At 49.1% G+C, this 17,078-nt stretch overlaps 1 protein-coding gene across 1 annotated transcript in view; it reads left to right on the top strand.

Annotated features, from left to right (window-relative positions):
* Window positions 1-17,078, top strand: part of SNX29 (sorting nexin 29) — a 499,345-nt gene that overhangs the window by 335,608 nt on the left and 146,659 nt on the right. The window contains exon 16 of the mRNA XM_075564274.1: window positions 490-606. Coding sequence (XP_075420389.1) covers window positions 490-606 — 117 coding nt within the window. The remainder of the gene's footprint in view (window positions 1-489; window positions 607-17,078) is intronic.

Genomic DNA, 17,078 nt, shown 5'->3' with positions numbered 1-17,078 from the left:
TACCATCTTCTCAGAATCCAGTCACGGCGACCTGATCGAGCAGTTGGATCCTGATACCCATGAGCCACATGAATGCGGACAGCTTGGCAGCAAGTGTTTTTTAAGACACTGCTGTCCGATGTCCATCACCAGTAGTGATAAAACTGGCTCTTTTCTTGTGTTCAGAACCAAAGCCGCAGTGAAATGGTCAGAACTATCAGAATGTGCTGTTAGTGGGGGGTTCTTGGATTGGGAAGAAAGTCTTTGCGGGGAAGCATCCCTGAGGAAAGGGGCGGAGACGGCGACATCCACACACGGATTTGATGCCGTCGTATTTTAACCACCAACTGGATGCCCAACTCCCAGTTGTTAGAGTCAGCCACACCGCCTGATGGTGAATGTGCGCGCGCTTGCTGACTGAAACAGCAGCGAAGCCACTCGGGGTAGGTGCCAAGAAGCTGGGGCAGCCCCTGGGGAAGCATCCTCTCAGTGTCCATCTTTGTGTTACAGGTGGCGGAGATGCACGGCGAGCTGATTGAGTTCAACGAGCGCCTGCACCGGGCCCTGGTGGCCAAGGAAACCCTGGTGTCACAGATGAGGCAAGAGCTCATCGACCTGCGAGGCCCGGTAAGTTCTCCCACAGGGAGGCTGTGCTGCTGTCACCCACGACTCCCCTGGCTGTCGGCCGCTTGATTATTAGCAACGTCACGGATATAGAAAGTAGAGAGACGAAGCTCATCCTCCAGGGACCCACTGTAAGAGCTCCAGCGGCACAACAGTTAAGCTTTCAGCTGTTGGTAGTTCAAATCTACCAGCAGCTCCGCGGGAGAAAGACCTGGTATTGTGTTCCCGTACATAAGAATGACAGCCAAGGAACCCCATTCAGACCCACCAGCCTCTTGCTCCTCGGAGGAAGGTTGAGGCTGTCTGCTCCCATAAAGATTTGCAGGCTTCAGAATCCCACGAAACAGGTCTGCTCTGCCCTGTAGAATCCCTGGGAGTCAGAATCCATTCAGTGGCAGTGAACTGGCTAGAAAACCCCATAGGGCATTTCTATTTGGTAACACACAGGGCTGCCGGGAGTTAAAAACAAATTCCAAGTACGAAGCAGCAATAAACTTCCACTCAAATTCTTTTTCCCAGGGGGAGCAGGGAGTATGTATGTATAAAAATAGAATAAGATGTTACCGTGGCTGTGAAAGCCCCCTTTTCCTGCCTGCTCTGCTCTCCTCACCCCAGTAGCTTGACTTTGGACCTGGTGGTCATGTTTTGCCACCTTACCATGGAGACACTGGTCCATGAGCTGGGCACGGCCTAGCTTCCTGTGGGCGGCATTTCCCCACCATGCCATGGAGACACTGGTCCATGAGCTGGGCACAGCCTAGCTTCCTGTGGGCGGCATTTCCCCACCATGCCATGGAGACACTGGTCCATGAGCTGGGCACGGCCTAGCTTCCTGTGGGCGGCATTTCTCCACCATGCCACAGAGACTGACTCGTGAGCTGGGCACAGCCTCGCTTCCTGTGGGCGACTTTCATCTATGTGTCAGCATCTGTTTGCCACTTTTCATTTTTATGTTTTATTAGGGTTTGAGGTGTAGCCCAGCTAAATCTACTGGGGGCATTTCTCAGCCTTGATCCTGGGCCAGTTGTCAGGGGCACAGATTGTGGGTGATGTGATATTCCATGCACCGCAGAATGCTTAGCAGCATCTCTGGTCTCTACTCTCCAGATCCCAGGAATCCCCTCCTCTCCTCCCCGCCGCAAAAAAATAAAAAGTCGACCTGTCTCCTGGGGAAGAGGGTTAACTGAGGACCACTAACTGAATTTATTCACTTCGTTTGCTCTCGAGTTCTTTATGGGATAAAACACCACAAATATTCATAATCTGATTTTTTTATCTGTAGACATTTGTTTCCAGTATTTTGCTGTCACAAGCATGACCCTGACCATTTAAAAATGCATATATACATTCTTCATAATGTCTTATTCCTGGTCAGACCTTTGGGATTTGACCTTTGGCAGGCATAGTAACACAGTGGCTCCCCATGTCTCCATGCCCACGTTTGGAATGTCATGGATTGTGCCTAGTCATGAGCCTACCACCACTTCCCCCTTCTGTGCATTTTGAGTCAAATCCTGGGTTCTTGTTCATCTGTAGATGTTTTAGTGTGCAAGACCTCTTCAGAAAGAAGGCGAAAGAACCACAATAGAGTTAGAAGGCCGCCTTCCTCCACATGCAAACACTATCACCAGCCAGTCCTTCATGTGTTCCAGCATCTAGGCAGTGTTCACATTTCCACTGGTCTCACAATTTAAAAATAGTCTCTTGAGTCGGGATCCATGTGGTGTGTGTATGTTTTAATTGTGCTTACTTTTTTCTTGGTTTGCTTTACAGTTGCTCTCTCCGGGAGTTTTGCTAGTTGCATCTGTAGCTGGGGGTGGGGTGGGGGAGGGTGGTGTGTGCATATTACTTGGCTCCCTGGATTTCCTTCAACCGGGCTTTGGATGAGAAGCCTTGGATCCAGTTTCAGTTGAAGATGCTCCAGTATTGCCGGTACGGTGTCTTCCATAAGAGACACATTAGGTTGGCTTGTCTCTCTCTTTATATTAAACCAAACGGAACCCACTGGCATCACATGAACCCCAGCTTACATTGTCCCCGCGATACAGCGTCTCCAAGACTACATCTTTACTAGAGTAGACAGACTCATCTTTCTCCAATTGAGCAGCTCATGGGCTTTGAACTACCGACCTTGCGGTTAGACTACCCTCACTGTGCCGAGCCCATAGTTACAGCCGCTTCTTGGACCCAGTACACAAATGTATTTCATTACATTAAAGGTGAACTTGTCAAGTGGTAGGTCTGGTGACCCCGCTGTCGATGTCCTTTCCACCACCTATGCTGGTGTTTCCTTCGTCACAAACGAGGGGCCATTTTGGCTTTGGGCTCCCCCTTTGCTGATGGACTTCTTGCAGCCTTTACTGGCTCTCTGCTTAATGGGGTTTTCTTTTTAACCAGTGTCATTAGCACTTCCTCCACATGTCGTCCAGTCCAATAAGTCAGTCACATCAACAAGAGTTGTGCGTTATCACCACAGTCGATTCTAGAACATTTTCTCCTTCCTTTTACTTGTTGTTATTCATGTACATAGTGATGTTTTTTCTAATTGTGGCAAAAATGTACACGACAAAGCATTCTCCAATTCAACTTCTACATGTATATTTCAGTGCCATTGATTATACACTTTGTGTTGTACACCATTATTTATATCCTGTCCCAAGTTATTCCACCACCATGAATATGAACTCCATGCCCCTAAGCGACAACTCTTCCTCCTTCACCCATAGTAACCATCGGTCAAGGTTGTTTGGGTTGTGTAGTAGTTTTCTTGATATAAACTCACTCGTTGACTGCAGCGTGCAGGTGGGCTATACTTGCATGAACTCCTAGGAACAGTATCTTAAACCCTTTGTCATTGGAAAAATTATTGATGTTGTCAGTGCTAGCACCTATCACCCTAGGGAGATGCTTACCAGTGTGTTTAATGTTTGTTTCTTTGGCTTTTCGTTTGGCTGCCTTCTGTTTGCTATTGTTTTTGTCCTTGTTCCAGATGGTTTTTGTTATTGTCACAGTACGACCACCAAGGTAAACCAGAGTTGTTCACATCCTGGGACAAGCAGTTAAAGTCTGGACTCCAGCCCCAATCCAAGAATAGTTAGTTCTGATAACATGGCCCTGCTCCATACTGATCACTGAAGATGAGGGCTACACAGCAAAATGTGATGAAGAAAGCAGATGGTGCCCGGCTATCAACTGGAACACTGTCTGGGCTTTTAAGGGCTTGAATTCAAACACACAGCTATATAATATAAATGAGGCAGCAACTAAGTCCACATGGATTGGTTTCTCTTTTTTATTGATTTGTAGCCATTCTGTATGTTTTTTCATTTACAAACAGTGTATGTTTTCTTTTTTGCCTGTGGTGTAAGTGTTGACTCTTAATAAAAGGTAGTTGTTCTGGAAAACTTAAAACCTACGCAAAAGCTGAGAGAACCTTCTAATGAAACCCCCAGGACCCACTTGGCTTTAGAAAGCATCAGTTTGAGTCTATCTTGCTCCACTCGAACTCTCCTTAGCCCTTCCAGACCAGGGTATTTGGAAGTGCAACGTCTTTAGCATAACTATGTTAGTAGTTATCGCTAAAAAGGTGTCGCAATACCATTATCACACTTAAAAATGAACAAATAGTTCTTAAATTGTCAAATATCTAGGAAGTGCAGTTTTCTACACTTATATAAAATTTCTATGAATTTATTTGCTCTTACCAGGATCCTAATAAAGTCCGTGCATTTTGATTGGATGAAACATTTTTTAATCATTTTATTGGGGGCTCGTGCACCTCTTATCACAATCCATATATCAATTGAATCAGGCATGTTTGTTCATATGTTGCCTTCATTCTTTTCTAGACATTTACTTTGATACATTTCCTAAATGTCGTTTGATTTTTGCATTCTTTACTCGCTCTACCTTTATGTCCGAACCTTTCCTACCCCCTCTAAGTTTGCTAGGAGCCCTGGTGACACTGTGGTTAGGCATGGGGCTGCTAACTGCAAGGTCAGCAGTTTGAAACCACCAGCCACTACTCAGGAGAAAGATGGGGCTTTCTATTCCCATAGAGAGTGACCCTCACAGGGGCAGTTCCACCCTGTCCTGTAGGGTCACTGTCAGTTGGCACTGACTCGATGGCAGTGGGTTTGGGTTATGTTTATTGCTGAAAAGAAACTGGTTGCCGCCATTACTGCTACTGCTGCTTTTCTGTGTAGGGGTCTTGCATGTGCTCCGTTAGTGACTGTACTTTCTTCTTTCCTCTTTATTTTATTGGGAGCTCTTACAGCTATCATAACATTCCATAGTTCAATCGCACCAAGCAGTATTGTACAATTGTTACCACAGTCAATTTCAAAACATTTTCTTTCTTCTTGAACTCCTTGATATCAGCTCTCCTCTCCCCTCCCCTCCCCCCAGAAGCCCTTAGTTCATTTTAGTTTGCCACATCTTATACCATCCACTACATGCAATTACATACAATTCTGTTGTTTGCTCCTCCTGAGTGGGGTTATACAATCATCAGTGCTATCAGCTGCTCTCCCTCCCACGCCTCCCCCACCTCTCGATTCCCATTCCCTCAGAGAACCATTGCTCCTGTTACTGAAGGGTCATCTATCTCGGCTTTCATGTATCAAATGATCTTAATTATACAAATGAACACACGCAAGTCTAACATGATTAATGAGGTAAACCAAATAAAGACCATAATAGTAAGGGGAGGAAATATTAAAGCATTTTTTTAATATTAATGGAAATGTTAATAGATTCTTTTTAACCATGAAAAGTATCTTAAAATGTTGGACTCTTAAACCATATTATATCCAGGCTTTAAAAAAAGTTTTAAAAAAAGCATATTCCATGAAAAAAAAAAAAACTTCCCCCTCCTCCTGACCCCCTCTGTTTTATCTCTCCAGAGGAATAACCGCCCCATCTTGGCTTTGTCTTTCTGGGATGCACACCCACCCACCCCCGCACGCTCCAGTGGCCTGCCATCTGCCTTTTTGGTCTGGTGCATCATCCTTTGCTTGCACGATGCCTCGGAGACCCTTGTATTTTGCGTTACATGTAGATCAGCGGCACTCATTTTAATAACTGCACTGTGTTCCCTGGGAATGGCGACTCCATCATTTATTTCGCCAGACTCCTTGACAACTGTTGATCTATTTTCCAGTGTTTTGGTTTTTTTCCACAGCTGGGTTGGCACTACCTCCTGTAAGAGCCTTAATGTAGAGTGGAAGGCTAGCTGGCAGTCATGGCCTCCGCCTGGCTGAGTGAAGACCCACTGTGTTTGCCCTGCAGGATAGCCGAACATCACAAGTGGTTTCTGTGTGACTGCTGACCTAGAGGCTGGCAGTTCAAACTCACCCAGCAGTGCCGCACAAGAAAGGCCTGGTGGCCATCTGCCTCGCGAACTGTTGTAGCCGAGAAACCGCTGTGGAGCCGTTCTCCGTTGTAGCACATGGGTTCTCTGTGAGCCAGGGTTACCTTGATGGCCGTGGATCGATGTGGGACTTGAGCAGGATTGCTGCAACCTCCGTGCCTCCCCCGCCAGCCTCAGGGAAATCTCTTGGAGGGCCTGCAGTTTTCAGGAACTCAGTATGTATTGAGGCCCAGTGGTGTGTCGGCTACCTGTCAGATCTTCACCTTGCCCTCTCATTTAATTTGAAGAGAACACTGAATCCAAGGGGACAGGCTACCCCTTTAATAAATATGGCAGCTGAGCCACATGAGGTGTTAGGCCCTGCCAGACCTAACCATCACCTTCCACCTTATCCAGCCTCTTGGGCTTTGGTCTGGGCCTTGGCCTTGCTTCCTTCCCTATGGGGCCTGGCTGGGCTGGTTCTTCTGCCTGGAAGAGCACTCAGGGCCCTGGAAACATTGTCCTCCACCCCCCATATCTACTCAAAGCTTCCCCAGAGATTCTTCCCCTGAGACCCTGGTAAGGTCAGCTGCTTCGTGCTCCCTGTGGTAAAGTAATTTCAGCTTTACTTACCAGTCCGTAACTGACGTATCAGTTCCATCTCTCTCTCTCTTTAAAAATAAAATGTTATGTGTTATCAGTGAACGTTTACCCAGCAAACTGGTTTTCATTTCATAATTTCTGTACAACTTGTTCCATGACATTGGTTAAACACATTTTTCAGTCTAAGATAATGTAATATAGAATAAATTGAGATTGAGTAAAAAGGGAAAATACATGATACGATGCTAAATTTTAACCTGCCTGTATCTGCCTGGTTTCACTGTCGGGTGGGCTCTGTCTGTGGCAGGGCTTGTCGTGCCCGGGTTGATGGTCTGCAGGTTTTCACTGGAGGTCTATTTCCCATGAGGGCTGAGCAAGTGGATTTTGGCTTTCACTGTCATGCATAGCCTTATGCAAACTGGGTGCTTATGATTTAATACGTTGTCTTTCCTTTACCTTGGATTTTGCTCTTTTCAGTCCTTGGATCATATGGCTTGATGTGCTTCTTTTGTGTGGACTTAGCGATCACCTAACTTAGATGGCTGCTTGTTTTAAGACAGGCTGTTAACGTCCCAGATGCTACTCTGGCTGTTAGCTGGGCCCCATTTGATCTATTGAACACAGTTTGCTGTCGCATCCTTATCTGTCTGCTCCCTTTGAATCCAAGTGATTCCCCCCGTAGGTTCTAGTCAGCGTGGGGTGTGCATGGATAGTGGGGGAGTGGGTGCATGAGTGGATGGACGAATGACTGGCTGGGTAGGGTAGTGTTCAGTTTTTCCCTGGACCCTTCGACCTGCCTACCGACATTCTCTTCTGTCCTGAATCTTCTATGAGTGTCTGTGCCTCACACTGCACCCAGCAACTGGTGGGTGCTCAGGATAGGCTTGCTAACCTATGATTTCCATGGAGCACAGGATGGCCACAGGACCAACACTTCTTTCCAAGCTCAGCGACAGGACCCGCTACTTCCTGTCCACGGTATCTTTTTGTAATATGCTAAGACTTCTAATCCAAATCATTTATTTTAAGAAGAAACAGGATTAAGGGCTAAGAGTTGCCCCCCCACACACACCTTTCTTCTTTTTTTATTTTCTGAACGCCTGTATTCTTAGGACTCTCTACTTATTATCCTGCCCTTCCTGGTGTGAGATGTGAATGAATGCTGGGAGCTTTTCCACCTTACACAGGATTTGATTCCACCCCTGAAAGTTCTCTAGAAGAACAGCTCTTATTTTGAATAATAAATGGAGCCGGGAAATGGAAGGCGGCAAGGCTGGAGGTCATTTAAAGTCACAATGCAGTGAGCACTGTGGCCAAGCAGCTCATTAAAAGCACAGCCATCAATGGAAAGCAAGCGTCTAGAAAAGAAGGAGGCAGCATATGTACAAGCGTGCCTGATTCGATTGGTGTATGGACTGTGATAAGAGTTGTACGAGCCCCCAATAAAATGATTTTTTAATGGATATTCAATCAACAATTAAAAACATGCCATTAAAAAAAAAGCGCACAGCCATGTCCATGGGGCAGAGCTGCCTCCTTCTCAGTCCAGCCCCTCGCTGGCTCGGTTTGTCCAGGTACCATCCCCTGACTGACAGGATTGAGGTCTGTGGGGCTGTGCCCTGGCTACCAAGATCCCCTGTTGACTTGTTCCTCTCCTCACTGTTCGCCAGCCTGTGCCCCGGGCACATGTCTCCTTCCATCCTCAGAACAGCCCTGCGCAGTCAGTCGCAGGACCCTTGATGCAGCTGAGCAAGCTGGTGGGCATACCTGAACATGGGCCTGGGTGCTCACGTCTGACCCTGTGCCCTGCCTGCGTGTGGTCTGGGTGCCCTCCCCTGCTCTGCCTCTGCCTCGTGCCCAGCAAAGTCGCATGACTAGCTGCGTGGCTCCAGGAAGCGCTCTCTCTCTGGGTGGCTTTAGGGTTTCAGTTCCTCCATGGAGCAGTCCTCACCTATCACCACAACCTCCTTGCAAAAAAGGAACCCGGGGTGCCATTTCCAAGGCATTGGTGCCCTCGTCCCTGTCACACCCAGTTAAGTGGAACGGTGGTCTGGCTCTCTTGTCCCAGCCTCTTCTCAGTCCGTGCCCGCACTCTGTGTTTGTTTCCCCCGGTCTCCCTCGCTCTTTCTTTGCCTGTCTTTTTACCTGTGTCTCTCCCTTGCTCTCACTTCGTGTGTGTGTGTGTGTGTGTGTGTGTGTGTGTGTGTGTTGGTCCCTTCAACTGCTTCTCTTTTTTCTTTCTTGGCGAATCGAGCGAGCTTGGCACTGCAGTGCAAACCACCCTGCCTGTGTTCGATCCTGCCCCCTCTTCGGGTTTCTGCCTCTGTGGCCCTCCAAGTGGTGCCCACCTGCTGCCTGCCTGAGCCCCTTTCTCTGCAGCTCCCTCTCCCCCACCTCCCTCGGGTCGCTCCAGCTCAGTAAGCACTGACTTTGCTCTGTGGGGCAGTGATCACTGCTATTCACTGCAGTCCCCTGAGACTGCAGCTCCTCTCCGCTTCTCCTTCACCACGCCTGCCGGCTGTGCTTTGTCCATCCCTGCAAAGGGAAGCTGCTCTCCGAGCACCAGCTATAGCCACGTCACCTCATGCCCCCTCCCCGCCCCCCAGCTGCTCCATCATCACTCTCACTGCCCCCTTCATCTCGCTCCTCCCCGAGTCTCTTGGGAGCATGCCATGGCCCCGAGTGTCGATGGTGGGGGCTGCCTGGTGCTGTTGGGTTGATCCTGCCTCAGGGTTCCACCCACAGAGCTTTCAGTTAGCAGCCCGGCGCTTAACCATGGTGCCACCAGAGCGCCGCGGTGTCTGGGACGACACTGGGTCAGTCAGAGAGGGGCTTCTCCTGGGGCACAGATGCTTGCTGTGGATTCTAGCTGCACAAAGGGACCTTCTCTCCGAGATAGAGCCAGGGTGTGCGTGTGTGTGTGTGTGTGTCTGTGTGTCTGTGTGTGTCTGTGCATTTGGTGGGAGGGGGGAGGTAGAGTGATTTAACCTTTAGGGCTGAGATAGATGAGGGGGCAGGGACCCCATCTGAAGTTTGGTAATAAGCTTCACTTTGAATTAAAATGCTTCTTGGGACTCTCTTGGTACCTTTGGAAACCTTCAGAGGATGAGATCTCATTTGAGGGCTGATGCTATTTAAGTACGAAAGCTTAACAGGAAATATCTTTTCTAGCCGGGTGGCACTTGCCAAATAGCTAATGATCAAGAACCGAATTGTATACCATTCCTGAGCCGCCCTAAGCGCCGTGTCCTAAATTACCAGGGGGATTTTAATTCTGCTTGGACATCCCATGTTTCAATCGGCCACCGTCTCAAAGGAGATTATTTTTTAAAGTGCCATTTAAAAATGACTGCTAAAAATATGTCTCACATAGAGTCTAAATACAGAAGTATTACTTTGTGACAGAAAATCATCTCGGAAGGATGTTTGTCAAATCACGTCTAACCTCTCCAGCCCCAGAGACTGAAAGCCCCGAGCTAGACTCAGCCATGGCTATCTGTCCACAGGCAGGTGCCCCAAAGGACAGCAGGCGCCCAGGCACTGCCACACGGCTGCTGTGCCTCGTGGCCTCAGAGGTCATCTGTGCGCAGGGAGCCCTGGTGAGGCAGTCACTAAGTTCATGGCTGCTCCCTGGAAGATGGACAGTTCCAAGCCTCCAGCTGCACGGAGACAAAGATGTGGTCGTCAGCCTCCTTACAGGGTGCAGGCCTAGGGGAACCTCTGGGACATTCTGCTCTGGTGGTAGGCTGGCTCAGCTCTCAGGTAGAATACAACTAAGCAACAGTGGGCTTTGTGGTGGACTTGCCACAGCTCCTGCCTGGGGTGCTCCTCGCGGGGGTGGTTGTGTGCCTCTACAGAGCCCTGGAAGAGTGGGCTGTGGCTCCAAGTCTTCTGGGTGTGGAGCCTTGAAAATAGATCTCCATTAAGGCCAGAGTGTGCATCTGTTGGCAAATGCAGTGTGAGCAAGCTCCTGTGAGAGCGGGTCTCGTGTTGGTGCAGACAGGATGGCTTGGCGCGGAACCAGCTACTCACGCTGTGCAGTCTTGGTGCCACTTCTGCTGTGAAGCGAGTGGGGAGGAATTCGCAGCCGCGGCGATGCTTCCTTTCTGTCGTGGGGTTGTGGGTGTACCCTTTTCCAGAATGCAGCGGATGTGGGTGACAACCCTCTGCCCTGGAGGAGGCCAAAGACAGTCTGTCTTGTATTGTTTGCATCTCGTGGATTCGGCTTCCCGGGGGTGACTTGGAGACAGACGCGCAAGCAGAAGAACCTGGAGCCCTTACCTGCCACTGCTTCTGAAGCACTGTCAGTCAGAATCACGAGGCACCTTTTGACTCAGGTCACCAGCACCCCCTTTGCCGAGATGGTTCACGAATGTTGGCCTTGCATTTGTCTCGCAGCACCACACCAGTGTGCGAAGTGACAGGCACCGACAGCCAAGGGGAACACGGCTCCAGGCTCCAGCAGCCCCTCTGAGTTCTCGCCTAAGTCCTTCCTGAAATGAGCTCATTCTTGTTCTTGTATTATTTTCTTCTGACCTCAGGTACACCAAATTAGATTGATCAAAGTCCTTAGGTCATGACACATTCATTGTTGCTCTGGGCAAGGCCTCCTTTGACTTGTCTAGTGTGTAGGCGCTCTCTCTTGGGCCTCTGTGGAAGCCGCTCCCAGAAGCTACCTGGGATGACAATGATGGACTTGCACGGCTCTCCTTGTCCTCCTCTTTGTAAGTCCCGCCAACTGCTCTTTCAGAGCAAGAGAAGGTGGAGAGAGATGCTGATAGGGATATGCTAGTGTGATTCTGTTGTGAGTGATTGTTAACAGGGTTGATAGTGAATGTGACTACCTGGAACCCCAACATGGGATTGGTCAATTTTGCTAGTCTCCTGGGTATAAAACCAATTAAGAATTGATGTGCTTGAATTGTGATGCTGACAAAAATAGTAAGAATACCATGAACTACAAAAAGCATAACCAAATCTGTCTTGGATGAAGTTCAGCCAGAGTGCTCCTTAGAGGCAAGGATGGCAAGACTTTGTCTTATGTACTTTGGACAAGTTGTCAGGAGAGACCAGTCCCTGGAGAAGGACATCATGTTTGGTGAAGTAGATGGGCAGTGCACGTGAGGAAGACCTTCAATGAGGTGGACTGACACAGTGGCTGCAACAATAGGCTCAAATATGAGCCTGGTTGTGAGGATGGCGGAGGACCGGACAGTGTTTCATTCTGTTGTGTACAAGGTTGCTCCCCACTCCAGGGCCCCTAGCCACAATAAGCACCTGAGTATAAAATGATCCATCTCAGAAGCAGGAAGGGGGAATCTCACCATCATCAATAAAGAACAATCAGGAGTTGAGTATGTCCCCTTGGACCTTGAGATTCCTGAATGCTGAACCTCCTAAATTCAGGATCCGGAGGCTATGAGGCCAGAGGAGCAGCAATGGAACCAGGACTGGAGCACAAGACAGTGTGAGTAGAGCTGAGTGTGTGTAGGCAGGAGCTTACTTGTGGAGTGGGTGCCTTCAGGCACACAAACAGGGACACTGTCTGCTTATTCTTGGAACTAGAACAAAAGATCTTCAGATTGAGGCTTTTGGTGGCGTGAAATGTCTCCCAGGCATTTATTGGCAGTGCTAAAAAAACTATGTAACATTGCCTGACCCAGCGAGAGACATATGTATGGAGAGCTGGGAAGAAGCTCTCCTGACCGAAGATCTCCATCTTGAGCATTTCTGATCATGAACGGAACCTGTTAACGCCCCTAATATGCCCATAACTGTGAGTGTGATCTGTGAGTTCTTCTCTCTGGCTATTGTATGGAATTAGCAAACCCAGCAGAAAAGCAAAGGGTGGGAGAGGTGGCTGGTGTCAGGGTTGGTAAAGGGTCTTGCAATAATGACTTTGATTGTCTTCTTTGTCTGAAGTCTGAGAGGTTAGTGCTACGGATACATTGGTTTTGCACATCCTCACTTCTACCAAAGGGTGGCCATCTCCAGACCCTGGCAGGTTTTGCTTTTGACCCTCTGGGTTGTGGGTTCTTGACATGATGTCATTAGCATGGAAGGTTTCCTCGGAGAGTGGTCTACCCCAGAGCTTCGTCCCATGTGGTCAGACTATGGGATTGTTCTTGTCCCTCTTCTCGTTGTCCGTCTCTAAAGATCCACCTCCTGGCCTTTTTCATTCTGTCTGAACCAGGCCTGGTAGATCTTACTGACCAAGACATAGCCCCCTGAATCCTAATTTCATTTCTTCCATTTCTGCTAAATTAACACACACAATATTTCTAAGGATGCATAATAACTGCACGATTATACTTGAACAAACCCTCTAACTAAATATATTACATGTACTTATTTCTTAATTTAATAAATTTCTTTCTTGGTGATAATTATTTTCTTCTGATTTGTCCTACTTTCTCCATCAGTTCCATAAGCCTTTCGGATTTCCTCCTCATCCTTTTCCTTTTAATCCCTCCTGAACCATAAAGGCCTGTCCCCCTCCTTCTGCACTAGGCCACCATTCACTGTTGGGTTGGGCAGTCCGCAGTTGCACTTTTGAGCGGCACCTGGTCATCCACGGGGTCCTGCAGTTTGTGATCCTGCAGAAGCTCTCCCACCTCCTGAAGTGAAGCTCAACCATCTTCTGTTTGTCTGTGTTTTTTGGAGGTAGAAACAGCCTACCCGTGGGCTCAGTCCAGACTCTATTCTGCCTAGACAAGCTGTAGTCTCTTTTCTGGGAAGCCTGCAGATTTTGTAATTGGATGGAAACAGGTGCATCTTGGGAAAAGGTCCCTGATTAAATGGCCAAAGGCCTTTGGTACTCCCTGACACTTGGTTCCGGAAGCTGACTGGCTCCGGGCTCTAGGTGGGAGTGCCGCTGCCTGAGAGTCTGACGAGCTGCTGCCCTGGCTTCTGAAGAAGAGGATTTTGTTGACCAGGAGTCAAGTGGCCTCAATCACACCGCTGTCAGTGATGTCAGGCATTTGGGGCTTGATTTGGAAAACTTTGGGTGGCATTTTGTCTGTAGGAAATGTGTCACAGATTTATCTGAGGAAGCATTTGCCATTTGAACCATTTTCAAGTGTACATTTCAGTGACCATGCTCTGCCTCCACAACCCGGGCCTTGGGCCTCTTCAGAACAGCTCCCTTCCTCTTCTCCCTGCTAGTCCTGGTAGCCTCTAATAAACCTTGCTCTCTGTCTATCCTGTAAGCGGGGTCCTTTGTCTATCCTGTAAGTGGAGTCAAAGGTATTGGTCTCAGGTGTTGGTCTCGGCATCATGAAGATAAAGTGGGTGCATAAGCAAATGCGGTGAAGAAAGCTGATGGTGCCTGTCTATCAAAAGATATAGCGTCTGGGGTCTTAAAGACTTGAAGGTAAACAAGTGGCTATCTAGCTAAGAAGTAACAAAGCCCACCTGGAAGAAGCATACCAACCCGTGCGATCATGAAGTGTCGAAGGGATCAGGTATCAGGCATAATCAGAACAAAAAATCATATCATTGTGAATGAGGGGAGTGTGGAGTGGAGACCCAAAGCCCATTGGTAGGCAATTGGACATCCCCTTACAGAAGGGTAGAGGGAGGAGATGAGAAAAAACAAATTGGGGGGGGTGCAACAATCTTGACCTTTTTATTACAGATGCAGTTTTAGATCGTTTTAAGTGTTTCATGATAAACCTTTCTGATCACCCTGTGTCCTTTTAGAAAATCTAGCAAGAGGACCTTTTTGGAATTCCTCCCCTCCCCCATCCCAAAGTAATTGCCATCACCCTCTGAGCTGACCTCTCTGTCTGGAACCCATCCTTCATGTTCTCCTTAAAACACTTGATCCATCCAAAATTTAGTGTTATACGGAACATCGTTCCTGTAAGTTTGTTTGAAAGCTTCAAACCTTTCAGGCCATGTCCTCTTCAGTTTCGTTAAAATGTTAATATTGACCTTGACACCTACATTGTTTCTATCATGCCACAAATAAGTATCCTGTTTTTGAAGGCACCGTGCAGATAATGTGGGAAGGCCATGCCTGACCTCTTCCAGCTACACTGGAGGGAAGGGAATGCGCCTCTACATCTGCCCCAGGGCGGTTCCTCTGAGGCCGAGGTCAGATGGGGAGCCAACCTCCCATGACTCTGCTGTCGGGGCTCAGGAATCCAGCGCAACAGCCACACAGACCTCTCCAACAGGACTCAGGATTATGGGTTTGTCTGGAAAGCTAGCAGTTTAAACAAGGTTAAGAACATAGCTCTTCTGTCCGCCTTGACGATTCTCAGCCATGCAACCCCATGACCATTGCTCTGCTCTGGCAAATGCGTCCAAGCCCTTTTAGTGCTGATCAGTGTCCAAAGTGCCCCCCCCACTATGCAAGCCAACCTCCACCTGCAGACCCTGAGCTGCACTTCTGCAGTGGGCTGAGACCCTGCTGCTCCGGGTTCCACTCAGCCACCACCACCTCTCTACGCAGGGACCTCTGATCCCCTCCTGCCTCTCAGAGACAGACTCGTGGGAGTCTCTGTCTCTGCTGCCAAGAGGCCTTACTTTCCCCCCTGCAGAATGGCTGCTCTGCTCTCCGGGGTCCTCCACACTCTCTGAGGCTTCCTGTGCCCCTCATGTTGCCGGCCTTTTGGCAGGGGCTGGGGCCCTGCTCCCCAGGCAGCGAGCAACCAAGGGACAAGACATGGGGCTGAGCGCATGAAAATTTCTCCTCAGAAAGGGCATGTGCCACCCCTCTCTCATTTCCCTGGCAAAGCAAAGCCCACCTACTGGTGGGTAGATGGAGGAAGACAGTCTTCGGGCACCTGGCAGCAGTCTCTGCACCTGGCCCAGATCACTTCTAGGCTGGTCCCAGCAGGTGACAAAGCCCTTAGTGCCTGCCGCCCAGTCAACCGTCCATCCGCAAACAGCGGGGCTGCTGTTGGTAAGGCTGCAGCAGTGGGGAAAGCGGGCCCAGGGGCCTGGAGCTGGCAGATGGTTGCCTTGTTGAACTGCCCACACAGTGAGGCTATGTGAGTTCCTCGGGTCCTGTGTGCCAGGTTCTGGGCTGGGAGCGGGAGCTAAGGAGACAGGCGTGGTGTTTGGCTTTATATCGCTGATCCTCTCCTTCAAAGCCAGGACGAGTGCGCTGCTCTGTGCTGTTCTCTGCTGGCATGGCCTTGCTGGGAAAACTTAACAAAGTAAAGTGCTGGAGGAGGTGGCAGCCTTTGGGTTCGTGGTTGCTCTCTCAGGATGATGCTCGCAACGAAAGAAGCAGAAAATCCAATCTGTGCCAGCCCCGCCAATAAAGCGAGGCACCTACTGCCTAGGTCAGGGAAAAGGGCAGGGGTTCTGTGGATCCTTTGTAATGTCCTGGAACCCTGGCCCATGTCCGTATGCTTCTCTTGTCACCGTCCTCTGTGTCCTCATACCTCAGGCCTGCCTGTTACTACCCTCATTCTCAACAGGAAGAGTGAGTCCCTGTCCAACCTTGGCAACAACACCTGAGTCTGGGTCGTTGACCAATATTGTATCAGTACGCTCTCTGGCATACGTTACTTAGTGTTCCCCTGCGTCAAGGGATGAGGTTGATTGCACACATGTCTCTTAGTGGGCTGATCTCCTAGTTGGGAGATAGGTTCCAACAGCATGCTACCCAGCAATGACAGTCCACCCGGTTTTCCTGCCTCTTCTGGGCCTTGGAAACCCAGAGCAGGGAGTGATGTGTCCAGAACAGGAAGCAGGCTGCGGGTCTGGGACTGTGCCCTCCTGCCCCACTGTGACGTGGCACCAAAAAAATATTCTGAAAGAGCCATCAGTTGCCAAAGGGTGGGGAAAGCATCATATTTTTGGTGATGAAATTATCAAAAGAATGTTAAATCACACCATGCCTCGCATCTCTGATTACAGCACTTCATCATTTGCTGCTTATTGACAAGAAAGTGGTTGAAAATTAGGCAGATTTCTCTTTGGCGGGGCTGTTTCTCATGTCTGACCTCTATGGGATATGGTCAGGGGCTATGATTGAAGATTTGTGGGTTGGCTTCTGAAATCATCCATGTTCAGAGTGGGCTGGGGGAGGCCCTGGGGTGTGGAGTTCGCATTCCTGTCTGAGTCTTTTGAATAGACATTCTTGTGGAACTACTTTTTTGGCTTCAGTGTTGAACACCACAGAACGAGCTGTCCAGGAGGCAGGAGCTGGCATGTGACCCAAGACCTCCAGGCTAGTGCAGGTCGGTCCATCCATATTCCCAAACGTGGGGACCCAAGACAGCGCTTTTCTTCCTGGTCTTTACCTGGGATGTCACGAGCAGCCCTAGCTCAAGGAAAGATCGCCGCATTTGATAAGCCCCCTGGTACTGATACTGATGCTGTAGCACGCAGTAGAACTGCCCTCTGTTGGGTTTCCAAGACTAACCTTTACAGAAGCAGAAAGCCTCACTTTCTCCTGGGGAGCAGCTTGTGGGTTTGAACTGCTGACCTATCAGTTAGAAGCCAAGCTCCTAACCACTTAGCCACCAGGGCTCCTGTCTGAGCAGTAGGTGTACTTAGTGAG

This window comes from Tenrec ecaudatus, chromosome 12 (assembly GCF_050624435.1).
Source record: "Tenrec ecaudatus isolate mTenEca1 chromosome 12, mTenEca1.hap1, whole genome shotgun sequence".
NCBI lineage: Eukaryota > Metazoa > Chordata > Mammalia > Afrosoricida > Tenrecidae > Tenrec > Tenrec ecaudatus.
Note: the sequence above shows the minus strand (reverse complement) of the source record. Positions and strands in the feature narration are given on the sequence as shown.